General features: G+C 39.9%; 1 protein-coding gene across 1 annotated transcript; it reads left to right on the top strand.

Moving 5' to 3' along the window:
- The first annotated feature begins 6974 nt into the window (after positions 1–6974).
- On the top strand, positions 6975–25243 carry C14H5orf47 (chromosome 14 C5orf47 homolog). Its single transcript, XM_023617216.2, has 5 exons — positions 6975–7310; positions 10273–10358; positions 11804–11903; positions 20286–20321; positions 23373–25243. The coding sequence occupies exons 1-4, from the start codon at positions 7055–7057 to the stop codon at positions 20303–20305; spliced, it is 462 nt and encodes a 153-aa protein (XP_023472984.2). The 5' UTR covers positions 6975–7054; the 3' UTR covers positions 20306–20321; positions 23373–25243.
- Positions 25244–27001: the final 1758 nt, after the last annotated feature.

Here is a 27001-nt window from a genome sequence, read left to right as displayed (position 1 = left end):
CAAGAGTCCGTTGCACCCCTATGTTCATCGCAGCATTATTTACAATAGCCAAGACGTGGAAACAGCCTACATGCCCAGAAACCGATGACTGGATAAAGAAGATGTGGTATATATACACAATGGAATACTACTCAGCCATAAAAAAAGACGAAATTGGCCCATTCACAACAACGTGGATGGACCTCGAGGGCATTATGTTAAGCGAAATAAGTCAGTCAGAGAAAGACGATCTCTATATGACTCCACTCATAGGTGGAAATTAGTATATTGAGAAGGAGATCTGATCGGTGGTTACCAGGGAAAAGGGGGGGTGGGGGGAGGGTACGAAGGGGGAAGTGGTGTACCCACAACATGACTAACAAAAATGTACAACTGAAATCTCACAAGCTTGTAATGTATCATAACATTAATAAAAAAAAAAAAAAAGAAGAAGAAGGCCCTCATAAATGCCCTAGACTTTAAGTTGGGACACCTGAGGAGCTGTACTCTAAGGAGTAAGACCAAACAAGACGTACACCAGCCTTTATAAAGACTGAAGCCAAGCTATAAATCAACTCAATCCCTGATAGGATTAAGATGAACTCCCCCTACCTTACCTGCCTCCCAGAAACAAAAGGAAATTCCCTGTGGAAAAAGGTAATTTCATATGGGCCCTCAAATAAGCTCTACAATTTTAATTATACAACATCTGGCATTTGATTAAAAAAATTCCCCAGAATATCAGGATTCAAAAATCAAATAAGCAAAAATATAAAATAAAGGAGAGAGAAAAAAGGTTGTTGCGGTTATCATAATGGGATTGAAAATGTTTGATCAATATATTCTAGAAAACATTCTGAAGGAGAAAATTCAGCAGAATGAAAATAGAAATTTCAGAGAAAAAAAACATAATAACTGGGGCTGGCCCCGTGGCCGAGTGGTTAAGTTCGCGCGCTCCGCTGCAGGCGGCCCAGTGTTTCGTTGGTTCGAATCCTGGGCGCGGACATGGCACTGCTCATCAGACCACGCTGAGGCAGCGTCCCACATGCCACAACTAGAAGGACCCACAACGAAATATACAACTATGTACCGGGGGGCTTTGGGGAGAAAAAGGAGAGAAATAAAATCTAAAAAAAAAAAAAAAAAAAAAAAAAACATAATAACTGAAATTTAGAACTCAACAGCAGATTAGAAAGTACTGAAGAGAGGATTAGCGAACAGGTATACAGGTCAGTAGAAAGTGACCAGAGAGAAGCATCAAGAGAAACAAGGACAGAAACTACAAAGAGCGAAAGAGATCTATGGAGCAGAGTCAGAAGATTTAACATGTCTAGGGGAGTCTCATGAAAGAAGGGAAGGAATGGAATGGAAGCAATAGCTGAAGAGAATGGCCTAGAATTTACTCAAACTGAGAAATGGTATCAAATCACACATTCAAGAAGCACTTGAAGTCCAAGCTTCAAGCATAGATGCAAAGAAAACCAAACCCAGTCATATCAGGGTAAAACTGGTGAAAAGCAAAGACAGAAAGAAAATCTGAACAACAGACAGAGGAAAAAAGATGCATTAATTTCAAAGGAGCAGTAATATGACTGGAAGCTGGCTTCTCAAAAGAAATGTTTTTCTTGCCTGATTGCTCTGGCTAGGACTTCCAATACTACGTTAAGTGCGAGTGGTGAAAGTGGGCATCCTTGTCTGGTTCTTGTTCTGAGAGGGATAGTTTTCAGTTTGTCTCCATTGAGAATAATATTAGCTGTGGGTTTGGCATATGTGGCCTTTATTATGTTGAGGTATTTTCCTTCTATACCCATTTTATTTAGAGTCTTTATCATAAATGGATGCTGTATCTTGTTAAATGCTTTCTCTGCATCTGTTGAAATGATCATGTGACTTTTATTCTTCATTTTGTTAATGTGGTGTATCATGTTGATAGATTTGCAGATGTTGAACCATCCCTGCATCCCTGGAATGAAACCCACTTGATCATGATGTATGATCTTTTAAATGTATTGTTGTATTTGATTTGCTAGTATTTTGTGGAGGATTTTTGGATCGATGTTCATCAGTGATACTGGCCTGTAATTTTCTTTGGTCAAATTCACCAGGGAAGCCATCTGGTCCTGGACTTTATTTTTTGGGAGGTTTTTGATTACTGTTTCTATCTCCTTCCTGGTGACTGGTCTATTCAAATTCTCTACTTCTTCTTGATCCAGTTTTGAAAGGTTGTATGATTCTAGGAATTTATCCATTTCTTCTAGATTATCCAATTTTGGGGGGTATAGCTTTTCATAGTATTCTCTTATAATCTTTTGTATTTCTGAGGTGTCCATTGTAATTTCTCCTCTTTCATTTCTTATTTGATTTATTTGAGCCTTCTCTCTTTTTTTCTTGCTGAGTCTGGCTAAAGTTTTGTGAATTTTGTTCATCTTTTCAAAGAACCAGCTCTTGGTTTCATTAATTTTTTCTATTGTTTTTTAGTCTCTATTTCATTTATTTCTGATCTGATTTTTATTATTTCCTTCCTTCTGCTGATTTTGGGCTTTGTTTGTTTTTATTTTTCCAGTTCCTTTAGGTGCACTGTTAGGTTGTTTCTTTGGGATTTTCCTAGTTTATTGAGGTAGGCCTGAATTGCTATTAAACTTCCCTCTTACAACCACTTTTGCTGTATCACATAGATTTTGGCATGCCATATTTTCATTTTCATTTGTCTCCAGTATTTTTTGATTTCTCCTTTGATTTCTTCATTGACTCAATCATTGTTCAGTAGTATTTTGTTTACTCTCCACATTTTTGTGGCTTTTCTGATTTTCTTCCTGTAGTTGATTTCTAGTTTCATACCTTTGTGGTCAGAAAAGATGCTTGGTATTATTTTGATCGTCTTAGATTTATTGAGACTTGTCTTGAGGCCTAATATGTGATCAATCCTGGAGAATGTTCCACGTGCATTTGAAAAGAATGTGTATCCCGAGGTTTTTGGATGGAATGTTCTCTATATATCTACTAAGTCCATCTGATGTAACCCGTCACTTAAGGCCAATGTTTCCTTATTCATCTTCTGTTTGGATGATCTATGCATTGGTGTAAGTGGAGTGTTAAAGTCCCCTACTATTACTGTGTTACTGTCTATTTCTCCTTTGATGTCTGTTAATAATTACTTTATATATTTAGGTGCTCCTATGTTGGGTGCATAGATATTTATAAGTGTTATATCCTCTTGTTGGATTGTTCCCTTTATCATTATGTAGTGCTCCTCTTTGTCTCTTGTTACAGTTTTTGTTTTAAAGTCTATTTTGTTTGATATAAGTATTGCCACCCCAGCTTTCTTTTCTTTGCCATTTGCATGGAGTATCTTTTTCCATCCTTTCACTTCCAGGTTGTGAGTGTCTTTAGGTCTGAAGTGTGTCTCTTGTATGCAACATGTATATGGGTCTTGTTTTTTTTTTTTATCCAATCAGCCACCCTATGTCTTTTGATTGGAGCATTTAGTCTATCAACACTTAAAATAGCTATTGATAAAAATGTATTTATTGCCATTTTGTTACTTTTTTCTGGGTGTTTTAGTAGTTCTTCTCTGTACCTTTCTTCTCTTGCTCTATTCCCTTGTGGTTTGATGGCTTTCTTTAGTAATATATTTGATTTCTTTCCTCTTACTTATTTGTTTACTTATTATAGGTTTCTGGTTTGTGATTACCATGAGGTTCCTCTATAATATTCTATGTATATAGCAATCTATATTGAGTCTATAGTCTCTTTAGCTTGACCTCTTTCTAAAAGCTCTACTCTTTTACTCCCCTCTTCCCACATTTTATGTTTTTGAAATCATATCTAATCTCTTATTTTGTGTGTGTCTTTCCATTACCCTTTTATCATTGAAATAGGTAATTTTAGTACTTTTGTCTTTTAATCTACATATTATCTTCATAGGTAGTTGATCTGCTCTCTTTACTGATTTTTGCCTTTATCAGTGATTTTATTGCCTGGCTTTTTTTTTTTTTTTTTTGACAATTTTCTTATCCCTATTTGTGGTCTTCTCTTTCCCACTTAAATAAGTCACTTCAGCATTTCTTGTAGAACTGGTTTCTTGGTGATAAATTCCTTTAATTTTTGCTTGTCTGGGCAGCTCTTTATCTCTCCTTCCATTCTGAATGATAACCTTGCTGGATAAAGTATTCTTGGCTGGAGGTTTTTTCCTTTCAGAATTTTAAATATGTCATGCCACTCTCTTCCAGCCTGTAGAGTTTTGGCTGAGAAGTCCACCAATAGCATTATGGGCTTTTCTTTGTATGTCACTTGTTGCCTTTCTCTTGCTGCTTTGAGGATTCTCTCTTTATCTTTAATTTTGGACATTTTAATTATAATGTGTCTTGGTGTGGGGCTGTTGGTGTCCATTTTGTTTGGTGCTCTCTGTACTTCCTGTACTTGGACATCTGTTTCCTTCCTTAGGTTAGGAAAGTTTTCAGCTATTATATCTTCAAATAGATTCTCTGCCCCTTTGTCTCTCTCTTCTCCTTCTGGAACACCTACAATATAAATGTTAGTGTGCTTGATATTGTCCCAGAGTTCCCTTAGACTGTTCCCATTCTGTTAAACCAGTATAATTCTGAGTAAAGCAGATTATCCTCCATAATGTGGGCCTCCTCCAATCAGTTGAAAGCCTTAATAGAAAAAGAAGGACTTCCCTCGAAGGGGAGTTCTGCCAGCAAATGGCCTTCAGACTTGAACTGTAGCATCACCTCTTCCCTGGGTCTCCAGTCTGCTGGCCTATCCTGAAGATTTTGGAGTTGCCTTTCTCCACAATTGTATGAGCCAATTCCTTAAAATCTCTCTGTCTCCACACATAGATGGAGATATATATATACGTTTATATCCTATGTGTGTATGTATACACATCTTACTGGTTCTGTTTCTCTGGAGAACCCTAATACATCCATCAGAATGGCTAAAATGGAAAAGACTGACAATGCCAAGTGGAGGTGAACAGTGGAGCAACTGGAATTTCCATACTTGGCTGGTAGAACCATTTTGAGTACTTGCTTGTTAGTAGTTACTAAAGCTGAACATATGAATATCCTAAACAATTCCACGCTAAGGTGGATATACTTTATAGCATATGTTCAACAAAAGATACACATAGGAATGTTCCTAGCAACACTATTAATAAGGGTCTCAAATTGGAAATAATAAAATGTCTATCAAGAATGGAATGGATGAATAGAGGGTAGTATATACAAATGAGGTACAAATCCACACAATAGCGTGTTTCTCACAAACATAACTTGAGTCAAAGAAGTCAAACCCAAGGGACAAAGCTAAACTGAGGCTGTTTGAAACCAGGAAAGAGAGGAGAGGGATGGGGACTGGCCAGGGACACGAGGTGCTTCTGTGGTGCTTCTTAACCTGGGAGGATATTACATGGGTCTGTTCACTGTGTGAAAATTCATCTATTCGCATACTGAGAATTGGTGCCCTTTTCTACACATATTTCTAACTCAATTTTTAAAAGTTTATTTTAAGAAAGTATGTCTCTGTCACTGCCTATGACTTTGGGGAAGTCCCTCCACATTTTGGAGGCTCAGTTCCTCTGCTGTAAAATGCTGCATGGATTTAACAAGATGGTCTATGGGAAAGCTATTTGTAAAGTATACATAAAGATATTATGGTACATACTTCACAGAGTAAGTGCTTAATAAATGTGAAGTGAAAATTAAGTCTAAGGAAACTACCTCTTACTATGTGCCGATGCTTAATACCCCTTATTTTGATTTATGTTAACCACCCAGTTATCCTGAGTTTACATCTGAAGAAACAAGGCTCAGAGAGGGAAAGTGGCTTGCTCAAACAACCCAGCTGGTTAGTAGCTGAACCATGATGGGCTTCAGCCCCAGGTCCTCTCTGTGCAGGGTGTTGAGGACCACACCCAGGACCAACATATGCCAGACCGGGGTCTCTCACTTCCCCATCTCCTCCCCCATCCCTCATTCCTTCCCCACCCTGCCTGCCCCACACCTGCGCACTTGTCCTGCTCCCCAGCTCGCCCCTCACCCAGTACAAGGCACACAGTGATCCAGCCCCCACCTCCCAGGCCCGACAGTGGTCTGTCACCCAGCTCACTCTCCCACCTCCCTCAGATTGGTTCACCTTCCAGCCCCCAGCAGGACCCCCTTCCCGCATCTCCAGTGGTCTGTCCCTTCAGCTCCCCTCTCCAGTGGTCTGTCCCCTCATCTGCCCCCCCCCCCCAAGTGGTCCTGTCTCAGCCCTTCCTCTCCCTGGCCACCATACACACGGCGGTCCACTCCCCCACTGTCCACACAATGGACCCACACACGGGTCCGTCTCTTCAGCTCCCCGCCTGTGGTGGTCCATCTCCTCATCTACCACTCACTCCCCACACTGGTCCAGTCCCCAGCCCGCCCCCCATACAGTGGTCGCACCCCTCAGCTCCCCTCCACACAGAGTAGTCCAGCCCCCCACCTGCCCCCAAGTATAGTGGTCCACCCTCCTGCTCACAGTGGTCTGACCCCTCAGCTATCCCCTCCCAACAGTGGTTGGGCCTCTAGCCAGCCCCTAAATATAGTGGTCCACCCCACCCCCACCTCCTCACAGTGGTCCGACCCCTCAGCTACGCCCCCCACACATACAGTGGTCCGGCCCCCAGCCCACCCCACATACGGTGGTCCAGCCCCCTCCTCACAGGGGTCTGGCCCCTCAGCGGCCCCCACACACAGTGGTCCGGCCCCTCATCTACCCTCCCTCCCCCACACTGGTCCGGCCCCCAGCCCGCCTCCCCTCTCCCCTTCTCCTCACAGGATTCTGTCCCCTAAGCACGCCCCCCCCCACACACACAGTGGTCCGGCCCCTCATCTACCCCCTCTCCCCCACACTGGTCCGGCCCCCAGCCCGCCTCCCCATACAGTGGCCCTCCCCCCTCTCCTCACAGGAGTCTGTCCCCTAAGTCCCCCCCCCCCCAACAGTGGTCCGGCCCCGCGCCCCGCCCCGCCCCCGCTGCGGACGGTGCCCCGGCGACTGAGGGCCTTGGCGCGGCTGCGGTACAGACCGCACGGCGACGGCGACGGCGATGGCGGCGGCTGGCGGGGGGCGGACGCGGCCTCCGGCGGCCTGCGTCTACGTGGCCCGCTTCGGCGCGCACCGGTGTGGCGGTGTGCTGCAGCTGGGCGGCCGCCGGAGCCCGGGGCTCGGGGCCACATGCAGCCGGGCGGGCGCGCCGGACGGTGGAGGGCGGCCCCCCGGCCCCGGGCCCAGGCCCCCCGCGGCCCCCTCGGACGAGCGGGCGTCGAGCGCGCAGAGCAGCCCCGCGCCGGCGGCACGTGCAGGTGGCGCGAAGGGGCGGCGGGGACAGGGGGGCGGGTGGGCGCGGTGGGCTTCTCCACCCTTGGCCTCCCCTCAGCCTTGGGTCGGGCCGCAACCCTGAGGGCGGCCAGGCCGGGCCCGAGGTCGCCCCTGCCGCGCTGGGGCGGGCGGACGGCCCGAGGAGGGGCGCGAGGGGCAGGCGCTGTCGTGTGAGACGAGGCGGAGACGGACGGGGCGGACGCAGCCCCGAGGCCCGGCGTGATGCGGCCTGGCGCGCTGTGTTCCTTCGGGGCCGCTGACTTGGCGATGAGCTTAAGGGGAGCCGGCCTCTCTAAGAACGGAGGATGGCTCTCCGTGTGTTCAGTCTACGTTTGTGTCTTTCTGGAATGTGTGTATTTACAACTTGTCCCTCTATAGGTTTTACATAATCCTGTTCAGTGTCTTCCTAGGCCTTTGGTCGTCTCCGCTGTAGTAAATGGGTCTTCCTCCTCCGTCATGTCCTCCAAATGTTTACTGTTTGTGGATGTGACGCTTCTCCATCTTTAGAAAAAGTCGACTTTGTTTAGGATTGGTTTACGTACATTTTGAGGGGTTTTGACAAGGTTATATACCCTAGTGACATACTACCACAAACAAGATGCAAAGCATTTCCATTATCCCAAAAACTCCTGCCTGCCTTTGAAAGAGGGCCCACCTGTGCTTTTTTTTTTAAATAGCGTTATTGAGATATAATTCAGAATCCTTTCAACTCACCTATTACACAATTTAGTGTTTTTTACAGAGGTGTGCAATCATCACCACAATCAGTTTTGGAACATTTTTATTACCCCCCAAAGAAACCCTGTACCATTAGCATTCACTGTTCCCCCTTGCTCTGTCCGCTCCCCCCAACCCTAGCCCCATGAAAGCACTAAATTACTTTCTGACTCTATAGATTTGCCTATTCTAGACATTTCATATAAATGGAAGCATACAATATGTGAGCTTTCCTGGTTGGCCTCTTTCACTTAGCCTATTGATTTTTGTATGTTAATCTTAGATCCTAGTACGTCACTGAATTCTTTTATGAGTCAGTTTTATTGTTGACACATAATTTTTCAGATATACTATTATTTGTAAATAAGGATAATTTTATTTCTTTTTTACCCATTCTTATGCCTACAATAGATTTTTTTTTTATTGCATTGGCTAATACCTCAAGTGCAATGTGGAATAGTAGTGGAGATTGTAGGCATCCTTGCCTTGTTTCTGACCTTAGGGGAAATGCCTCTTGTGTTCCCCATTAAATAAGGTATTGGCTTTAGCTCTAAGGCATATATATTTAAGATATTAAAAAGTATCCCTCAATTTTTATTTTATTCAGTGTTTTTATCATTAATGGGTGTTGAATTTTGCCAAAAGCTTTCTCAGATATATGGAGATAAACATTTTTCCTTAGTTTTATTAATATGGTACGTAATACAAATGGATTTCCTAATATTGAACCAACCTTGCATTCCTGAAATAAATCCTACTTGGTTGTGATGTATTATTTTCTTAAAGTAGTGTTGGACTCTGCTAATAATTTGTTTAGAAGTTTTGCAGTGGTATTCACGAGAGAGTGATCTGTAGTTTTTCTCTCTTTGTACTTCATCTAGTTTAGGTATTATTAGAGTTATACTTACTTCATAAGAGGAATTAGGAACTTTTCCCTCCTTTTCAGTGCTCTGGAATAATTAATAGAACATTGGGACTATCTGGTGTTTGAAGATTTGTTGGAATTCTTCTGTGAAACCATCTGGGCCTAGTGCTATTTGTGGGATAATTCCTTAAAAACTTTCTATATATCTCCAATGGAAATTGGTCTCTTTAAGCTTTCTAACTCTAATGGGTCAATTTTGCTCATCTGTATTTCCCTAGCAAATTATTTATTCCATCCAGGTTTCCAAATTTATTTGTATAAAGGTCTGCAAAGTAGTGTCTTATGGTTTTGGAAAATTTCTTGTGTTTCAATGGTTATGTCCCTCTTGTCATTTCTTTTTTTGTATGTATGTGCTGTCTCCCTTTTTCTTGATCAAGTTAGCCAGTGTTTTGTCTATTTTGTTAATTTTTTTAAAAAACAGGATTTTGATTTATTAATGAGATATTTTGTTTGTCTAGTCTCTTACTCATTAATAAATAAAAATAAATAGTAAAGATAAAACTTTATAATTTCTTACATATGCTTTCTTTGTTCTTTTTATACTTTTTTTTGAGCAGGAAATTTTATTTATTTATTTTTATTCTTCCTTTTATTGATAAAAGTGTTTAGTGGATGGAAAGATGCATAAGGCACACGTGGCCATTGCCCTCCAGAAGGTCACAGCTTAGTGGAGGAAACGCATTATAAACACATGGAATAAAAGTGTACTAAGTGGTGTGAACAAGGTGTTCCTGGAGCCAGTGCTGTGTGTGGGGCTGTGTGTGTTTGAAGGAAGCCTGTAGAGAATAGGTGATGGGAGCTTTCTGGAAGAGCAGGTGGAAATTTGTCTGCCAGGTGTGTGTGTGCGTGCATGTGCATGCACACAGTGTGTCAAAGCCAGATAGAACAGCATGTGCAAAGGCTGAGAGGGTAAGAACAAGGTGTTTTGTGTAGTTAGAAGTATGATGTGTATCTGAAGTTGAGAAGAAAGGAGACTGTAGAGGTTCAGTGGGGCAAGATGTGGTTTCTGGCATTTGTTTACTCTATCGCTGGCCTTTTTGGGACTCACCTTTCAAATCAGAAAAGGAAGGAGATTTCCTAGGCACTTCCAAGGTAGTTTATCTCTAGTTTCGTTGCTTGTTTCCCCCCAGCATAGTATTAGCTATTTTGGAAACTGTTATTGTCAAATGATCAGAAATATACCAACAAATGTAGAAGTCCTCAAAGACAGCTCAGGAGACATTTATAATTGCCTCCATTCTCAGGACGGTGAATATGTGTTGACCTTGATATTTTACCTTCTCATTCTTTTTTTTTTAAATTAGGTTTAACTCAGAAGAATTTAGCTAAAAAGTTTGATTTTCCGATACCTTTGAATGAAGCTTCCAAAATACTGAAGAAAAAGAAAAAGGTATATCATTGTAAAGGGGAATGAGCAATATCTGAATTTTAGATTAACCTCTCTAAATACAAATATGTGAAGAAACTCAAGACAGTAAAAATAGCTCCGTCTTTTGAAACATTAAATTTACTGAAATGAGAAAATACAATTAATTTAGCAGAAATGAAACCGGGTTTGGAAATATTTATTAACCATGAAGAATAGTCGTTTTAGTGTTCGAGGTATAAAACACATTTTAATCCACCTGTAACCCACTGGAAGATCTTTCAAAGCATGGAAATATATGTTCCATAGAATAGAATAAATTCCCATAAATAGTGTAATATAAGAAGAAAATCATGGATTTCAAGAGAAGAAGAATGGATCTGTATTGGTGTCATGTTGCTCTTTTAAAGACCAGGGCTATACATTAAGTTTCTAGCAGAAAAGCGGACAAGGGTGAGCCTTTACTGCTGAATCATTTCCACCTCTGGTGGTCCAGATGTCATGGGAACTTGAGTGTTTTAAACATATTCGGCCTCAGTTGCTCTACCAATCTTGGTTTTCCACCATACATTTTATACTTCAATTTAAAGAAATTGTTGGTTGGTAATGGCACAGAAAAGCATATTGTTTCTGAGCTTCAAGTTTGTTTGATTTATAATCCATGGATAGTATAGAATAGCATGTAAGGTGACTAATCCTTGCAGTGTGTGTATTTTGAGTGATCGTCTAATCTCCTCACTGAACTAAGAAATATTTCTTCCAAGAACCACTTCCTCTTGGATGAGGAGAAAAGAGCAGTAGCTAATATTTACTTATAACTTCTGTGTGCCAGACGCTGGGGGTAAGTGCTTTACATATATTTTTCAAAATTCTAATAATCCAGTGTATGAAGTTATTCCTAGATGAGATTAAAATGTTTGCCCAATGTCAAGCAACTGGTAAGTGGCAAAGCCAGAATTTGAGCCTAGATCGATCTGTTTGCTTCCATAGTCCTCATTCTATCTATTTTAGTATATTCGTGCTCTCTAGTAATTTTGCTTTGGTATGTCCTAGGAGAAATGTTTAATTCTTGACTAGAATAAGGTACGTCAAAAAATCAAATCATTGCCCAGTGGTTTAGACATAGGAATAGGAATTCACTGTTTTTGTTACCTTTCCAAACAAAACTGAATGTGTTGGAACCATTTAGGCAGGACTTTATAGAGAGTGCCTTTGAAAGGAAACTTCATCCAGGGTGGTTAATTTAAATACCACAAAGAGGAAATGCTAGGAAGTTGGGAAAAGAGACCAGAGAATTCAGTGATGATGAGAAAACAATTACAGTTACATTTTAGGTCTCTAAGTGCTAATATTGCTTTATAATAATAAACATTGACATGCAACACAGTTGAGTCACTCCCAGTTCCTTCCATCAAAATGTATTCCAGCTTCTCTACTCAGTATTCCTTAACTGTGCTTATCTTTTTAAGGTTTTAGCATGGAATAGAGTATACAAAGTCATTTCTAGAATGCTTGAAGAAAATGAAAAATATAGACTCAGGCTGAAACGCCAGCAATTATCTAGTGAAAGTAAGTTAACACAATTTTTATTTTATTGTAGTATTCATTGTATTTTATTGTATTAAAAAAGACTGGCTTCTATAAGAGTTTAGTTACCTTGGTCCCATGAGACCCATAGTTTTCTGAATTGTCACATTCGATGTAGAGACTATAGTAGGGAGGGTACCGTATTATCACTGTTCATCACAATTAAAGGTACAAACGTCTTGAAGCAATGAGTGTAGAGTAGACCACAGGTGTAGGTATGAGTGGAGGACTGCAGAAGGTGAGCCTTGACTAGAATTTACTGAGCAAAGGGCACATACTTGTCTGTTAAATCTGAATTTTTTTTTGTGAGGAAGATCGGCTCTGAGTTAACATCTGTGCCGCTCTTCCTCTATTTTGTATGTGGGACACCACCACACATGGCTTGATGAGTGGTATGTAGGTCCCTGCCTGGGATCCAAATCCCTGAACCCCAGGCTGCTGAAGTGGAGTGCATGAGCCCAACCACTATGCCCCTGGGCTGGCCCATAAATCTGAATTTTAATGCCAACTCTTTAATGCAGATTACAAAACTCGTGCAGATTAATGAAGAAAAACATTTTAACTACAATATGAAATTATACATTTGGTGTCACTTCATGTAGTCACTTCCTTTCCATGGATGCTGCAGTCTGATTTAATGCATTTAACAAAATCTGCCCTTGAAGTATGACCTTGATGTCATTATTTCATTCCTGGAAAACACTCATAAATTAAATCATGTTCTAAAATTTCATCAGTGTTGAGTTGATATTGTGGCCAGAGCAAAATTAGATGTAATCTAGTATGTTTATTAAAGTAATTGGAAGTTCTGGATTCTCAAACAATTAAGTTGGATACAATTTATGTAACTAATAATGTCCCATGAACTGATAAATCGTAGTAGTTATTTATCCCCTTCCCATGCATATCCTAATACACATGCTGCCATGCTGAATGCTTCTGTAGGTTCTTTGGACAGTCACTTGATGACAGCTTCTATTTTGACAGTCAATAAATCTGCAGAATTTAATTTTTTAAATTTATTTTTATTATCTACTTTTTTATTGGAGGTCACATTGGTTTATAACGTTATATAAATTTCAGGTGCACGTCATTATATTTTGACTTCTGTATAGACTGCATCATGTTCACCACCAAAAGTCTAGTTGCCACCCATGAACACACACATGTGCCCCTTTATTGATTTTGCCCTCCCTGCATCCCATCTCCCTCTGGTCACCACCAATCTATTCTCTGTATCTATGTATTTGTTTTTTTGTTTATCTTCCACATATGAGTGAATTCATATGGTAATTATCTTTCTTCATCTGACATTTCACTTAGCATAATACCCTCAAGTTCCATCTATGTTGTTGCAGATGGCAAGATTTCATCTTTTTTATAGTTGAGTAGTATTCCATTGTATATATGTATATACCACATCTTTATCCATTCATCCATTGGGCACTTAGGTTGCTGCCAATTCTTGGCTATTGTGAATGATGCTGCAATGACATAGGGATGCATGTATCTTTTCCAATTAGTGTTTTTGTGTTCTCTGGATAAATAACCAGAAGTGGAATACCTGGATGACATGGTATTTCTATTTTTATATTTTTGTGAAATCTCCATACTGTTTCCATCAGGGCTGCACCAGTTTGCACTCCCACCAGTAGTGTATGAGGGTTCCCTTTTTCCTACATCCTCTCCAACACTTGTTATTTCTTATCTTGTTAATTAAGGACATTCTGATGGGTGTGAGGTGATATCTCATTGTGGTTTTGATTTGCATCTCCCTAATAATTAGTGATTCTGAACATCTTTTTATGTGCCTGGTGGTCATCTGTATATCTTTGGAAAAATGTCTGTTCAGTTCCTCTCCCCAGTTTTTAATTGAGTTGTTTGTTTTTCTATTTTTGAGTTGTATGAGTTCCTTGTATGTTTTTGGTACTAACCCCTTATTGGATATATAGTTTGCAAATATTTTCTCTCAATTGGTAGGTTGCCTTTTTGTTTTGGTGATGGTTTCCTTTGCTTTGCAGAAGCTTTCTAGTTTGATATAGTCCCATTTGTTTATTTTTTATTTTGTTTCCCTTGTGTAAGGAGATATGATATTCAAAAAGATACTGCTAACACCAGTGTCAAAGAGCGTACCGCCTATGTTTTCTTCTAAGAGTATTATGGTTTCAGGTCTTACATTGAAGTCTTTAATCCATTTTGAGTTAATTTTTGTATGTGGTGTAAGATAATGGTCTACTTTCATTCTTTTGCATGTGGCTGTCCACTTTTCCCAACACTGTTTATGGAAGAGACTTTTCTTTCTCATTGTATGTTCTTGGCTTCTTTGTTGAAAACTAGCTATCCATAGATGTGTGGGTTTATTTCTGGCCTCTCAATTCAGTTCCATTGATCTGTGTGTCTGTTTTTCTGCCAGTACCATGCTGTTTTGATTACTCTAGCTTTGTAGTATAATTTGAAATCAGAGAGAGTGATACCTGCAGCTATGTTCTTTTTTCTTGGGATTGCCTTGGCAATTCGAGGTCTTTTGTTGTTCCGTATAAATTTTAGGATTCCTTGTTCTAGTTCTGTGAAAAATTTCATTGGGATTCTGATTGGGATTGCATTGAATCTATAGATTGCTTTAGGTAATGTGGACATTTTAACTATGTTTATTCTTCCAGTCCATGAGCATGGAATATCTTTCCATTTCTTTATGTCTTCTTCAGTTTCTTTCAACAGTGTCTTATAGTTTTTCGTGTACAGGTCTTTCACTTCCTTGGCTAAATTTATTCCTAGGTATTTTATTCTTTTTGTTGTGGTTATAAATGGGATTGTATTGTTGATTTCTCTTTCTGCTAGCTCATTGTTCATGTATAGAAATGAGACTGATTTTTGTGTATTGATTTTGTACCCTGCAACTTTACTGTATTGGTTAATTATTTCTAATAATTTTTTGGTGGATTCTTTCGGATTTTCTATATATGGAATCATGTCATCCACAAATAGTGACAGTTTTACTTCTTCCTTTCCAATTTGTATACCTTTTATTTCTGTTTCTTGCCTAATTGCTCTGACTAGGACTTCCAATACTATGTTGAATAAGACTGGCAAGAGTGGGCATCCTTGTCCTGTTCCTGTTCTTAAAGGCATAGCTTTCACTTTCTTACTGTTGAGTATGCTGTTGGCTGTGGGTTTGTTGTATATGGGCTTTATTATGTTGAGGTGCTTTCCTTCTGTTTCCATTTTATTGAGAATTTTTATCATAAATGGGTGTTGAATCTTGTCAAATGCTTTCTCTGCATCTATTGAGATGGTCATGTGACTTATTCTTTATTTTGTTAATGTGGTGTATTACATTGACTGATTTGCAGATGTTGAACCACCCCTGCATCCCTGGAATAAATCCTAAAGGATCATGGTGTTTGATCCTTTTAATGTATTGTTGTATTCAATTTGCTAGTATTTTATTGAGGATTTTTCTGTCTCTGTTCATTAGGGACATTGTCATGTAATTTTCCTTTTTTGTGTCATCCTTGTTTGATTTTGGTATCTGGGCAAGGTTGACCTTGTAATACGAGTTAGGAAGCATCCTACCTCTTCAATTATTTGGAAGAGTTTGAGAGGGATAGGTATTAAATCTTCTTTGAATGTTTGGTAGAATTCACCAGAGAAGCCATCTGGTCCTGGACTTTTGTTTTTTGGGAGGTTTTTGATTACTGTTTCAATATCTTTACTTGTGATTGGTCTATTCAAATTCTCTATTTCTTCTTGGTTCAGTTTTGGCAGGTTGTATGATTCTAAGGATTTATCCATTTCCCCTACATTTTCCAGTTTGTTGGCATATAGCTTTTCTTGGTAGTCTCTTAATCTTTTGTATTTCGGTAGTATCTGTTGAAATTTTTCCTCTTTCATTTCTGATTTTATTTATTTGAGCCCTTTTTCTTTTTTTCTTAGTGAATCTAGCTGAGAGTTTGCCAGTTTTGTTTATATTTTCAAAGAACCAGGTCTTAGTTTCATTGATCTTTTCTATTGTCTTTTTAGCTTTTATTTCATTTATTTCCAGTCTTATTTTATTATTTCCTTCCTTCTGCTGACTTTGGCTTCATTTGTTCTTCTTTTTCTAATTCTTTCAGGTGTAGCCTTAGAGTGTTTATTTGCGACTTTTCTTGTTTCTTGAGCCTGTACTGCTGTATACTTCTCTCTTAGTACTGCTTTTGGTGCATCACATAGATTTTGGTATGTTGTGTTTTCATTTTCATTTGTCTCCAGGTATTTTTTGACTTCTCCTTTGATTTCTCCATTGATCCAATAGTTGTTCAGTAGCATATTGTTTAGTCTTTATATATTTGTGACTTTTCCAGCTTTCTTCCTATGGTCAATTTCTAGTTTCATACCATTGTGATCGGAAAAGATGCTTGATATGATTTCAGTCTTCTTAAATTATTGAGACTTGTTTTGTTTCCCAACATATAGTCTGTCTTTGAGAGTGTTCCATGTGCACTTGAGAAGAATGTGTATTCCTCTGCTTTTGGATGGAATGTCCTATATATATCTATTAAGTCCTTCTGGTCTAGGTTTTCATTTAAGGCCAATGTTTTCTTGTTGATTCTCTTTCTGGATGGTCTATCCAGTGATGTTAGTGGGGTGTTAAAGTGCCCTACTATTACTGTGTTGCTGTCAACTTCTCCTTTTAGGTCTGTTAATAGTTGCTTTGTATACTTTGATTCTCTTATGTTAGGTGCATATGTATTAATAAATGTTATGTCTTCTTAGTGGAATGTCCCCTTTATCATTACAGGATGTCCATCTTTGTCTCTTGTTATTTTTTTTGGCTTGAAATCTATTTTGTCTGATATAAGTACAACTACACCCACTTTCTTTTGGTTGCCATTTTCTTGGACTATCATCTTCCATTCCTTCACTCTGAGCCTGTGTTTGTCATTAGAGCTGAGATAGGTCTCCTGGAGGCAGCATATTATTGGGTCTTGTTTTTTAATCTATCCAGCCGCTCTGTGGATTTTGATTGGTGAATTCAATCCATTTACATTTAGGGTGATTATAGATGTACGAGGGCTTCATATTTCCATTTTATCTTGTGTTTTCTTCTTGTTCTATATTTCAATTGTTTCTTTTTCATTGTGTTTCTGTCTGCCATTTCAGTCTTCGTTTTCTGTGATGTGTTTCTCAGTTTCCTCATTTTTTATGTTTTGTGACTTTACTCTGAATTTTTGTTTCATGGTCACCATGAAGTTTGTATAAAAGATCTAATAGGTGAGGTAGTCCTTTTTCTGATGATAACATCTTGTCTCCATTTGCCTATACAGGTTCTGTCCTTTTCCTCTTCCCCTTCTACGTTTTTGTTGTCACAAAGTATCCCTTTTTGTATTGTGAGTTTGTTATCAAATCAAAGTGCTTATAGTTGTTTTTAATGCTTTCTTTCCCTTTAGCCTTTATGTTATAATTAAGTGTTGACTAACCTATTCTGATATAGAGTTGCAATTTTCTGATTCTGTCTATTTATTACCTTACTCAAAGCATTATATACCTTTGCCTTTTTGTTTCAGATAAGAGGGCTCCTTTCAACATTTCTTATGAGGCAGTTCTAGTGGAAGAACTCCCTCAGCTTTTATTTGTCCAGCAAAGCCTTTATTTCTCCTTATCTGAAGGATAACTTTGCTGGATAGAGTGTTCTTGCCTGACAGCTTTTGTCTTTTAGTATTTTGAATATATCATTCCATTCTCTCCTAGCCTATAGAATTTCTGCTGAGAAAGCTGCTGATAGCCTAATGGGGGTTCCTTTGGGAGTTATTTTCTTCTCTCTGGCCACCCTTAATATTTTTTTCTTTGTCATTGACTTATGACAGTTTTAATATAATGTTCCTTGCAGAGGGTCTTTTGCATTGAGATAATTAGGTGGTTTGGTAGCCTCATGTACTTATGTATCCAGTTCTTACCCCAGGTTTAGGAAGTTCTCAGCTAGTATTTCTTTTTTTCTTTCCTTTCTTTCTTTCTTTTTTTTGGTGAGGAAGATTGTGTTCTTCAGCTCCAGAATTTGTGGGGCTTTTTTTAGAGTTTCAGTCCCTTTGGTGAAATACTCTTTCTGTTCATTAATTTTACTCTTGAACTTATTGAACTGTCTTTCTGAATTTTCTTGTAACTCACTGAGTTTCTTCATGACAGCTCTTTTGAATTCTCTGTTAGTTAGATTGCAATCTTCCATGGTTTCAAGTTTGGTTTCTGGAGAGTTGTCATTTTCTTTTTGTGCTACTGTGTTACTGTAGTGCTTCATGGTACTTCATGAGTTGTTCCTCTGCTAGCACATTTGTGGTAGAAAACACTTTTCTTACTTGAGTAAGGCTCTGTTTACTTTGATTCTGACCTGCTTCACATTGTATTTGAGAGCCTACACTTTTCCCCCTTCTCTGCATCTTCCAGAAGCATTGTCAGTGCCTCGTTGTGCTGCTGTGCCTCTGAGGCTGCTGGTGCCTTGTTGCTTATGATGTCACTGCAGTCATGGATGTCACCACTGGCATCACTGGACTGCCAGCACCTCTGCTGCTTCTGGGGTTGCCTGTATCATGGGTTACCCCACTATGGTGGTCGGGGGAGGAGGAATGGGGCAGGAGCCAGGGTTACAGGCACCTCTGCCACATCCAAGTTTTAGGATCTGCAGGTGCTAATTCTATGCGTGGGGGGCTGAAGTTGTGGGCACTTGTGCAGCTGGGGGTACCAGGATCATGGGCTGCACTCTTGCTGTTACCTGGCTCTCTGTGGGCTCTGCCTGGGCTTGGGTGCTGCTGTTGCATGTGCCACCTGTGCTGCTTCTCCAAGGTTATCTAGGGCTGCTGGCAACGTTGCTGCCAGGGACACTGCTCCTAGGTGGACTGGGGTTGTGGGTGACACCACTACCACCATGGGGGTAGAGGTACCTGGGTCACAAATGCCACTGGAGCTCCTGAAGCCTCTGCTCTCTTGCACCTGTGCAGTTTCTGGAACATCAGGTCATGGGCACTGCCTCTGCTGCTTGGGGTCTTGGGGTCTTGGATGCAGCCCTTGCTGCTGGAATGGCCAGTGTTGGAAGCGCCACCACTGGTCAATGGGGAGGGATCTGGGTGAGGGGCACCACTGTATTTCCTGAAGCCTCAGGTTGTAAGTACCACCCACCGCTGCTGGGGGAGGGAGAGGGACAGGGACTGCGCCACAAGTGCCACGGTGGCTCTTGCAGCCTCTGTTCTCTAGTGCTACCGTGCTTCTTAGAACCTCATGTCACGGGCATTGCCACCATTGTGGAGAGTATCTGTGTCTTGGGCGCAGCCTCAGCTGCTGGAGGATCAGTGTTGGAGATGCCACCTCTGGGCAAGGGGGAGGGGCCTGGGTCACACGTATTATCATGGTTCCCAGAGCTTCTGGTCATAAGCCTGCAATGATTCCTGGCACCTCCAGGAACGTGGGCTGCCTGGACTCCTGGGTGTTACCTCAGTTCCTGGAGCCTCTGGTCTCGGGAACTGCTGCTGCTGCTCCCATGCTTACACCACCTCTAAGAGGTCCAGTCCACCCACCTCAGGTGCATAGATGTATGGATCTCTCAGGCATTCGTGTGTGCTGTGCAGGGAGTCCTTTGTTGGTCCATGTATGTCCTACTGGTTATAACTGAGAGGTGGAAGACAAAGGGAACAACTCCACCATGATGCTGACGTCAACCATTGTAGAATTTAATTTTGTGAAGAATATTTTCATAAGATAATAATTAGAGCAGAGTACCATTCTGTAAGCAATGTAATACTGGGAACTCATTACCGTTCATATCATATTGCATCAATAATAGCATAAATTACTTGCAATAATGGCATATAAAGCAATGTTCACATTAGTGATACTCTACTTTTCATATTCAGTTAAGAAGGAAAATGAGGCAGGAGAGAGGATTAGGAAGGAAAAAGTAGTCAGTAGTTTTTGAGTGAAAATGATGTTTGAATAGGCAGAGCAATGTGCAAAACACCTGGACATTGTTCTTACTGTTAATCCAGCTCCAATTACTTTAATAAACATACCAGATTACACCTAATTTTGCTCTGGCCATAACTTGAACTTTTCAGGTTCTCTTGTTCCTCAGCAAGAGGCCTTCTACTAAACATCAAGCAATCTTGTAAGGATTATTTAACATCTTAAAATAATGTGCAGAGTTGTCCAGAAATAACGTCTTAAAAACATAAGGTAGCCTTGTATTTCATTATTTTGTAATACAATTTTAAACCAGATTACAAAAACTAATACTTTTGTTTTAAAAATGTATTATAACTCTTATGCCTTAATATGTATTTATTAATGGGAAAATCAGTGCTAGACGCCAACTTGAATTTTCCTTATATTTTATCTTCCTCCTAGACTCAGATCACACAGGATGAATCTTCTTATCTTCTGGTGAGAACCCATTTAGATAACAGTTATAGACTTCTTTCCTTCCTTTTACGTCCTACCTTCTCCAACCTTTAGTATATGTCCATTGTTAATTCTAGCCTGTTCCTTCCTAAACCTAGTATTTGGCCATAGGAGGTACTCATTAAATATTTGTTGAAATTTGATAAACGTCGTTGGGACCCTATCTTCACCATGCTGTTGAAACTACTCTCTCCATGCTCCATGCTTTGTTGTTCTTCATACCTCTGCTTAGTTCTCTTTCTCTTTGAACATGCTGTCACCGTTAATATTATCTTACTACTTCTCCTTCAAAGTTTTCTTCTTTCTTAGTGTTCTGGAGGCTACGTCATGGTTCTCTTTCTGTGTTTCTGACCATATTTTCTGTGTATTTTTTATTTGTCCCTTTTGCTACCACCTAATAACAGATGCTTCCCTAGGAGTAATTGTTGGTCCTACTCTCTCTTTACATTTTTACTCTGAGGTAGCTCACCCATTTTCTGGTCATGTACGTCTGAATTTCTTTAGGCTATTCCAGTTACTTTTAAATGCCACATGTTTTAAACTGAGCATATCATCTTTCCCCCTTCCTTTTCAATTGTTCCCTGGTTGACTAATCATCTGGGCTCATTAACTTCTTAGGGAGAGATTACATCCAGTTTGGTGGGGTTTGGAAAGTAATAGTAAAGGTAGTAAGTTGGGCCTTGGAAAAGAGACATTAGATTTGTATAAGTGAGAATGTGGGGGAGGGGAGTATATTTTAGACACGGACATGAGCAAGTTCATGGAGTCCAAGAAAACGTTCTGGAATGTACAGTGTGATTAAAGTGTGTTTAAGATAGTCACAGTGAAGAGAGTTATAAAAATAATACTGAGACTGTATTTCAAAGGGTCTCATTTGAATGCTGGGCTAAGGCAGTGTTCAGTTGGCAATGAATAAACATGAGACATTTTCTTAACCTTTTATTCTTTTTTCTTTTTGAAGAAGAAGATTAACCCTGAGCTAACATCTACCACCAATCCTCCTCTTTTTTGCTGAGGAAGACTGGCCCTGAGCTAACATCCATGCCCATCTTCCTCTGTTTTTTATGTGGGACGTCTGCCACATCATGGCCTGACAAGTGGTGCTTAGGTCCGCAGCCAGGATGCGAACTGGCGAACCCCAGGCCACTGAAGTGGAATGTGGGAACTTAACCACTGTGCGACCGGGCTGGACCCCAACCTTTTAATCTTACTGGTTTCAAATGTACAGAAAAGTTGTAAGAATAATACAAAGAACTCCAGAATACCCTTTACTTAGGTTCACAGATTTTTAACATCTTTCCACATTTGCTTTAGCATTCTTATACTCTGTCTCTGTGTATGTGTATATATGTGTGTGTATAAAGTATTACCTCTTAATACTTGTATGTGTATCCTAAGAACAAGGATATTTTTTATGAACCACACTGTAGTTATAAAATTCAGGAAATTTAACATTGATATAAAACTTTTATATAACCTATAGTCTATATTCCGATTTTTTCCAATTGTCCCAATAAAGTCTTTCATGGGATATTTTTCCTGGTACCAGGTCCAGTCCAAGATCATGTATTGCATTTAGTTGTGATGCCTCTTTAGTTTTTAATCTGTAACAGTTCTTCAGCCTTTCTTTGTCTTTCATGATATTAACATTTTTGAAGAATACAGGCCAGTTATTTTTCAGACTTTGGACTTGCTGATGCCTTCTCATGATTTGATTCATATTTTGCATTTTTGGCTGGAACATTATCTAGCTAATGTTGCTTCTTTCTCAGAGTATCACATCTGGAGTCTGTGATCTTCATTTATCCCTTATTGATGATAACTTTGATCTATTGGCTAAGTGGTTATCCATTTCTCTACTATATATAATTACTATATTTCCTTTTGTCACTAATAAGTATTTTATGGAAAGATAATAAGAGATATGCAAATATCTTGTACATCATCAGTACAGAACATTTTAAAGCAGTAGCTCAGATCTGCATTTTAGAAAGAATCTGATGTCATTTTGTGAAAGCTTTGGAATGGGGGCAAGATAGGAGATGAAAAAGAAAATCTGAGGATTATAATAGCAGTCCAAGTGAAAAGTGAAATGCACTTAAATGAGAATGGCAGAGGGGCGGAGAGGAGACAAGTGATCAGCTATAAGGGATAAGAGAGATGATACTGAGTTTTGAGAAGGAGTAGATAAGAAAGAAGGAAGTCGAAAGAAGGAACTGGTTTTGTGACGGTACTGAGTTTTATTTTGGCATGCTGAACTTTAGGTGATAGTGAGGTACCCAGGTGAAAATTCCAAGCAAGCAATTAGAAGTGCTGTATGGGTGCTAGTGTAATATCTATACTGCATAAAGGTCGTATGTAGTGTTAGCAGTAGATGCAGATGGAAACCTCAATGTGAGGATGGAGGCAGAGGAGAGGACTGAGAACAGTATGTGAGGCAACGTCCAGGACGAAGAGGAATCTCAGTTTCAAAGAGGGGTTCTAGGGCTCAATCAGGAGTAACGAGAGAGATGGTTGTGGGTCTGAGAGGGATACTGATGAAGCTTGCAGGAGATCAAGGGAGCAGCAGTCTACAGGAGGGCAATGACCTTGTTCAGTGAGAGTGCAGGGGGACACAAAGCAGGAGTGTAGAAATGCGTCCACTAGGAACATTTTAAGAGTCAGTCCAACACCTAGAAGTAAAGCAGAAGCTCGAAGTGATGACAGCCTCCAAGCAATGACCTTACTTGTGAGCAGCTCAGGTGGCTTGGAAAGGCCTGGGATATTGTGCTTCTGTGACGTAGTTGCTGTAAACGGGGCTGTTGAAGTCACCAAGGGTATTGGCAGGAGTTGGAGTGGAGAAGAAAAATATGAGTTACACATTGAGTCCATCGGAAACTTTTTATGGTCAACTAGAGAAAGTGAAAGTTATCAAAACAGTAAATATAGAGAGTAGCTGTTACTTTGCAGTCTTAGAAACGTTAAGATTTTTCAGTGACTGCTGATTATGACATTTTACATTAACAAGATTCAATTTTGTCGTCTTTTATTTAGGATCAACCCATCTTTGGATCTGTTTACCAAAGAAGATTATGAAGAGTTTAAAGATGGAACTTTAAATTGAATCATAATTATTTGTTCATTTTGGTGTGTTTTGTTGGAATTGGAACTTTAATAGTTGAATAGAAAAACTACTTTCTTTATAAATTAATAGTATTTCTTTGCAAGTTAATAAAAATTTTAGTTAAATATTATCATATGCATACAAGCATTATTTTAAGAATTAATACATATTCCATATTCTTTTAAATTACCCTTATACATAAAATTTAAATTAGCATATCAATACAATTGCATGCATTTAAATTGCCAACTTTTTCCTTTTATTAATGAGTCTGCAACTGCTGCTTTATTCATCTCTTCATTTAATGTGACTTTTAAATTAAACTTGGATTTATTTAAATTATTTTTGGCTTCCTCACTTTTTCTAAATTTCTCAATTATTTCATGATAAAAGCCTACAATTTACATAGCAACAATTATTTGGGATGTTAGAACGAATGGTTATTTGAGCCGTCTTTTCATCCTAAGGAAAGTTAGTAAATTTATGCAAATTCTATATTATAATATGGAGTATTTTAGCAAAATTTTGGGGCAAAGATCAGAGGAGACATTCTTCTCCTTTCCAGTCTCCTAATTAATAGATACATTATTTTTAATTCAATGAATGAGAAGTTTAGAACTCTGTAAATAATTTAGAAGTGTTTTCCAGTGAATTCCATAATTTTCGATTCAATATTGAGTAATAATCAGCTGTTACTTACACCACTTTTCCTGCTTTTTGCGATACAGTCTGTCTCCCTAAATTATATCCAAAGCTTAGATGGAACTGAAACCTCAGGAAAGAAACGTAAAAAGAGGTGTGCCACTGATAAGGTCTATGTACGCTTCTTACTTCTTCCCCTTCACGGGGCAGGCCTTCTCTTTTCTGTCCCGGATCATAATAGTGATGACTTCCATTCTTTTTGGGGCATTGAGAGGATGGGCTTCCTCATTTCTCTTACAATGGCAATACAAAGTGGCAATATTACAAAATTCTCATGAAAGAGTATAAAATGTATGCACTATAAAATAATTCATAATTTTGTTTCTTTCTCTAGTTATAAGTTAATTACTTCAGGAGACTAGAACAGCCTAGGATTTGTGGTAACATGTTCTTCTAGTGACTTTTTACCAAATCTACCTGTTTCCAGTTGAAGGACACATTACCTGGGCAAACGGCTTAGGCCTTGCCTGCCGTGCAGTCAGTGTCCAAAGGTCCCCTGGCATGGAGGGTCATGCAATCTTTTTGGAGCGTGTTGGGTAAATTTTCAGGCTGCTGAATTCTTGGGTTCAAGAAATTGAACCAAAACTAAATTTGAATTTTAGCTTATACCACTTAAATCTGTATAAATTGAGACATTTACTTGTTTAAAAGGTAATTTACGCTGCATAAAGTTTTGTGGTGAATGTGAATGAGGATTTTAGGTTCACTTCAATGTAGGTTGATATTTTTATGACATATGGCTTGACATAGCAAAGTAGTATTTTAATTTAACACATATGTCAATATTTATTAGATTTAAAATATGAGTCTAATTCTAGATACAAACTTAGTCTGTCTCACTGTTCAAGAACCACGGAGTAATGAAGACTCCTACTGAAATGAGTATTCTAGATATTTGCTCTAAAATTTTTAATTGTTATTTAATAATTTCTGGTGCAAATGTATTAAATCTCTGTTTTGTTAAATAGAATATAGTAAATATAATATGACTTTGCTGACACATCACTGAATACCAGCTATGGTACTGTGATTTATTTTTGGTTCTTTAATTCCAGAAGTGGCTAATGACCCCCACATTAAATGACTCAGACAACTATGAGATCCTGCCTTCTTTTTATCTCCAGCCCGGACTGTCGTTTATCTGGTCTCCATGAGTGGGAATACTCACTCGCCAGATATGTACCTGACTCTTCCTTTCCTCTCTTAGACCAAAGGCGGTTTATTTTAGCCCAGTAGTCTAGTATTTGCAGCTCCTGTTTTGGGTGCCAGAGTGGGTGTTTGATGCTTAGCTGTGCAGGGCGGAGATGGAAGAGATCTTCTAGTGGTGCAGATTAAGGATTAGGGTGAGTGCAGAACAGAGGACAAATATGGCAATGCTTCAAAATGTCGTTCAGCCATTTACTCCAGGTCTCTGACAGGTTTCAGGTGAACTTTGCAATTATGAGGAAAAACCAATGGGATCTTTTAGCAAAGGAACTAACTAAAACCTAGGATATTTTCACATCCAGTGTAAACTGAAGAAAGGTTAAAATTTGAAGTATTGTAAAATTTTGAAGCATTGCCATATTTGTCCTCTGTTCTGTACTCGCCCAAATCCTTAACTTGCACCACTGGAAGATCTCTTCCATCTCCGCCCTGCACAGCCGAGCATCAAACACCCACTCTGGCACCCAAAACTGGAGCTGCAAATACTAGACTACTGGGCAAAAATAAACCGCCTTTGGTCTGAGAGAGGAAAGGAAAAGTCTTAGGTAACCTAGGAGTCTCTGGGAGTCAGATTATCATGAAATGGTGAGAGATGGGTTTTGTTTTGTCTTTTGGTGAGGAGGATTGCCCTGAGCTAACATCTGTTGCCAATCTTCCTCTTTTTTTTTAATGTGGGATGCTGCCACAGTGTGGCCTGACGAGTGGTTCTGGGTCCGAGCCCAGGATCCAAACCCACAAACCCCAGGCCATTGAAGTGGAGCATGCGAACTTAACCACTACACCACCAGTCTGGCCCCAATGAGACTAGTTTTGAGTTTGGGATCCAGGCCTGTGGGAATAGGAAGGCTGAAAACTCTGTAAATGGAGGTGGAAGCGGCACGAGTGCCTCATTTTGTTATAGGGAGAGTGCTTGGCTGGGCAGTGGTGTGCTCCTAGAGTAGCAGCCCAAGTTCCTAAGTCAGAGACTATACATTTATGCTGGCTGTGCAGATAGACTCAGGTTTGCTGCACCGGGGGCATGGCTGACTGATGGCCTGCCTGTGCCGCATTGTGAATCCACTACTACATTTATATGAGGCCCTACTTCCCAACTAGTTGCTCCCAGCCAATGATTGAGTGTGGCAGGGATATTAAGGCAGGCCCAGTTCTGTGAGACAGCCCCAAAGACTCCCCAGTTGCCTTGCAGAAACTTACTTAGAACTACCGCAGAGACAGAGTCTAAGACTTTCCCCCCCCAACCTCTTTCCGTCCCTCCCTCCCCTACAGAGATTCGTGTTCCATCGTGGTAGGATGGCTCTGCCAGGCTCCCCTGGCCTCCTCTCAGCTTTCCCTCACAGGCATTTCCCCAGTAAATACGTTGCACATCAATTCCACCTTGGTGTCTGCTTCTGAGAGGACTCAAACTAACACAAGTGATATCAGGAGTGGTCTGATAAAGTAGGTAGTAAGATGGGCACTGGGATGGCTTATTCACCATCCATCTGGCAATGAGACACCTTCCTGAGTAGTATGTATGGTATAGATAGTCCCTGGCACATGGTGGTGGTTCTATTCTTAAAGATCTCACCTAAGGTGACTTGGAAAAACTTCCCAGTGAAGAGGAATGCCCTTACAGGTGTGATAATCCAGGCGTTTGAAAGATATGGTGTGA

Source organism: Equus caballus, chromosome 14, assembly GCF_041296265.1.
Source record: "Equus caballus isolate H_3958 breed thoroughbred chromosome 14, TB-T2T, whole genome shotgun sequence".
Taxonomy (NCBI): Eukaryota; Metazoa; Chordata; class Mammalia; order Perissodactyla; family Equidae; genus Equus; species Equus caballus.
The sequence above is the reverse complement of the archived record's forward strand: the minus strand, read 5'-3'. Positions and strand labels throughout refer to the sequence as shown.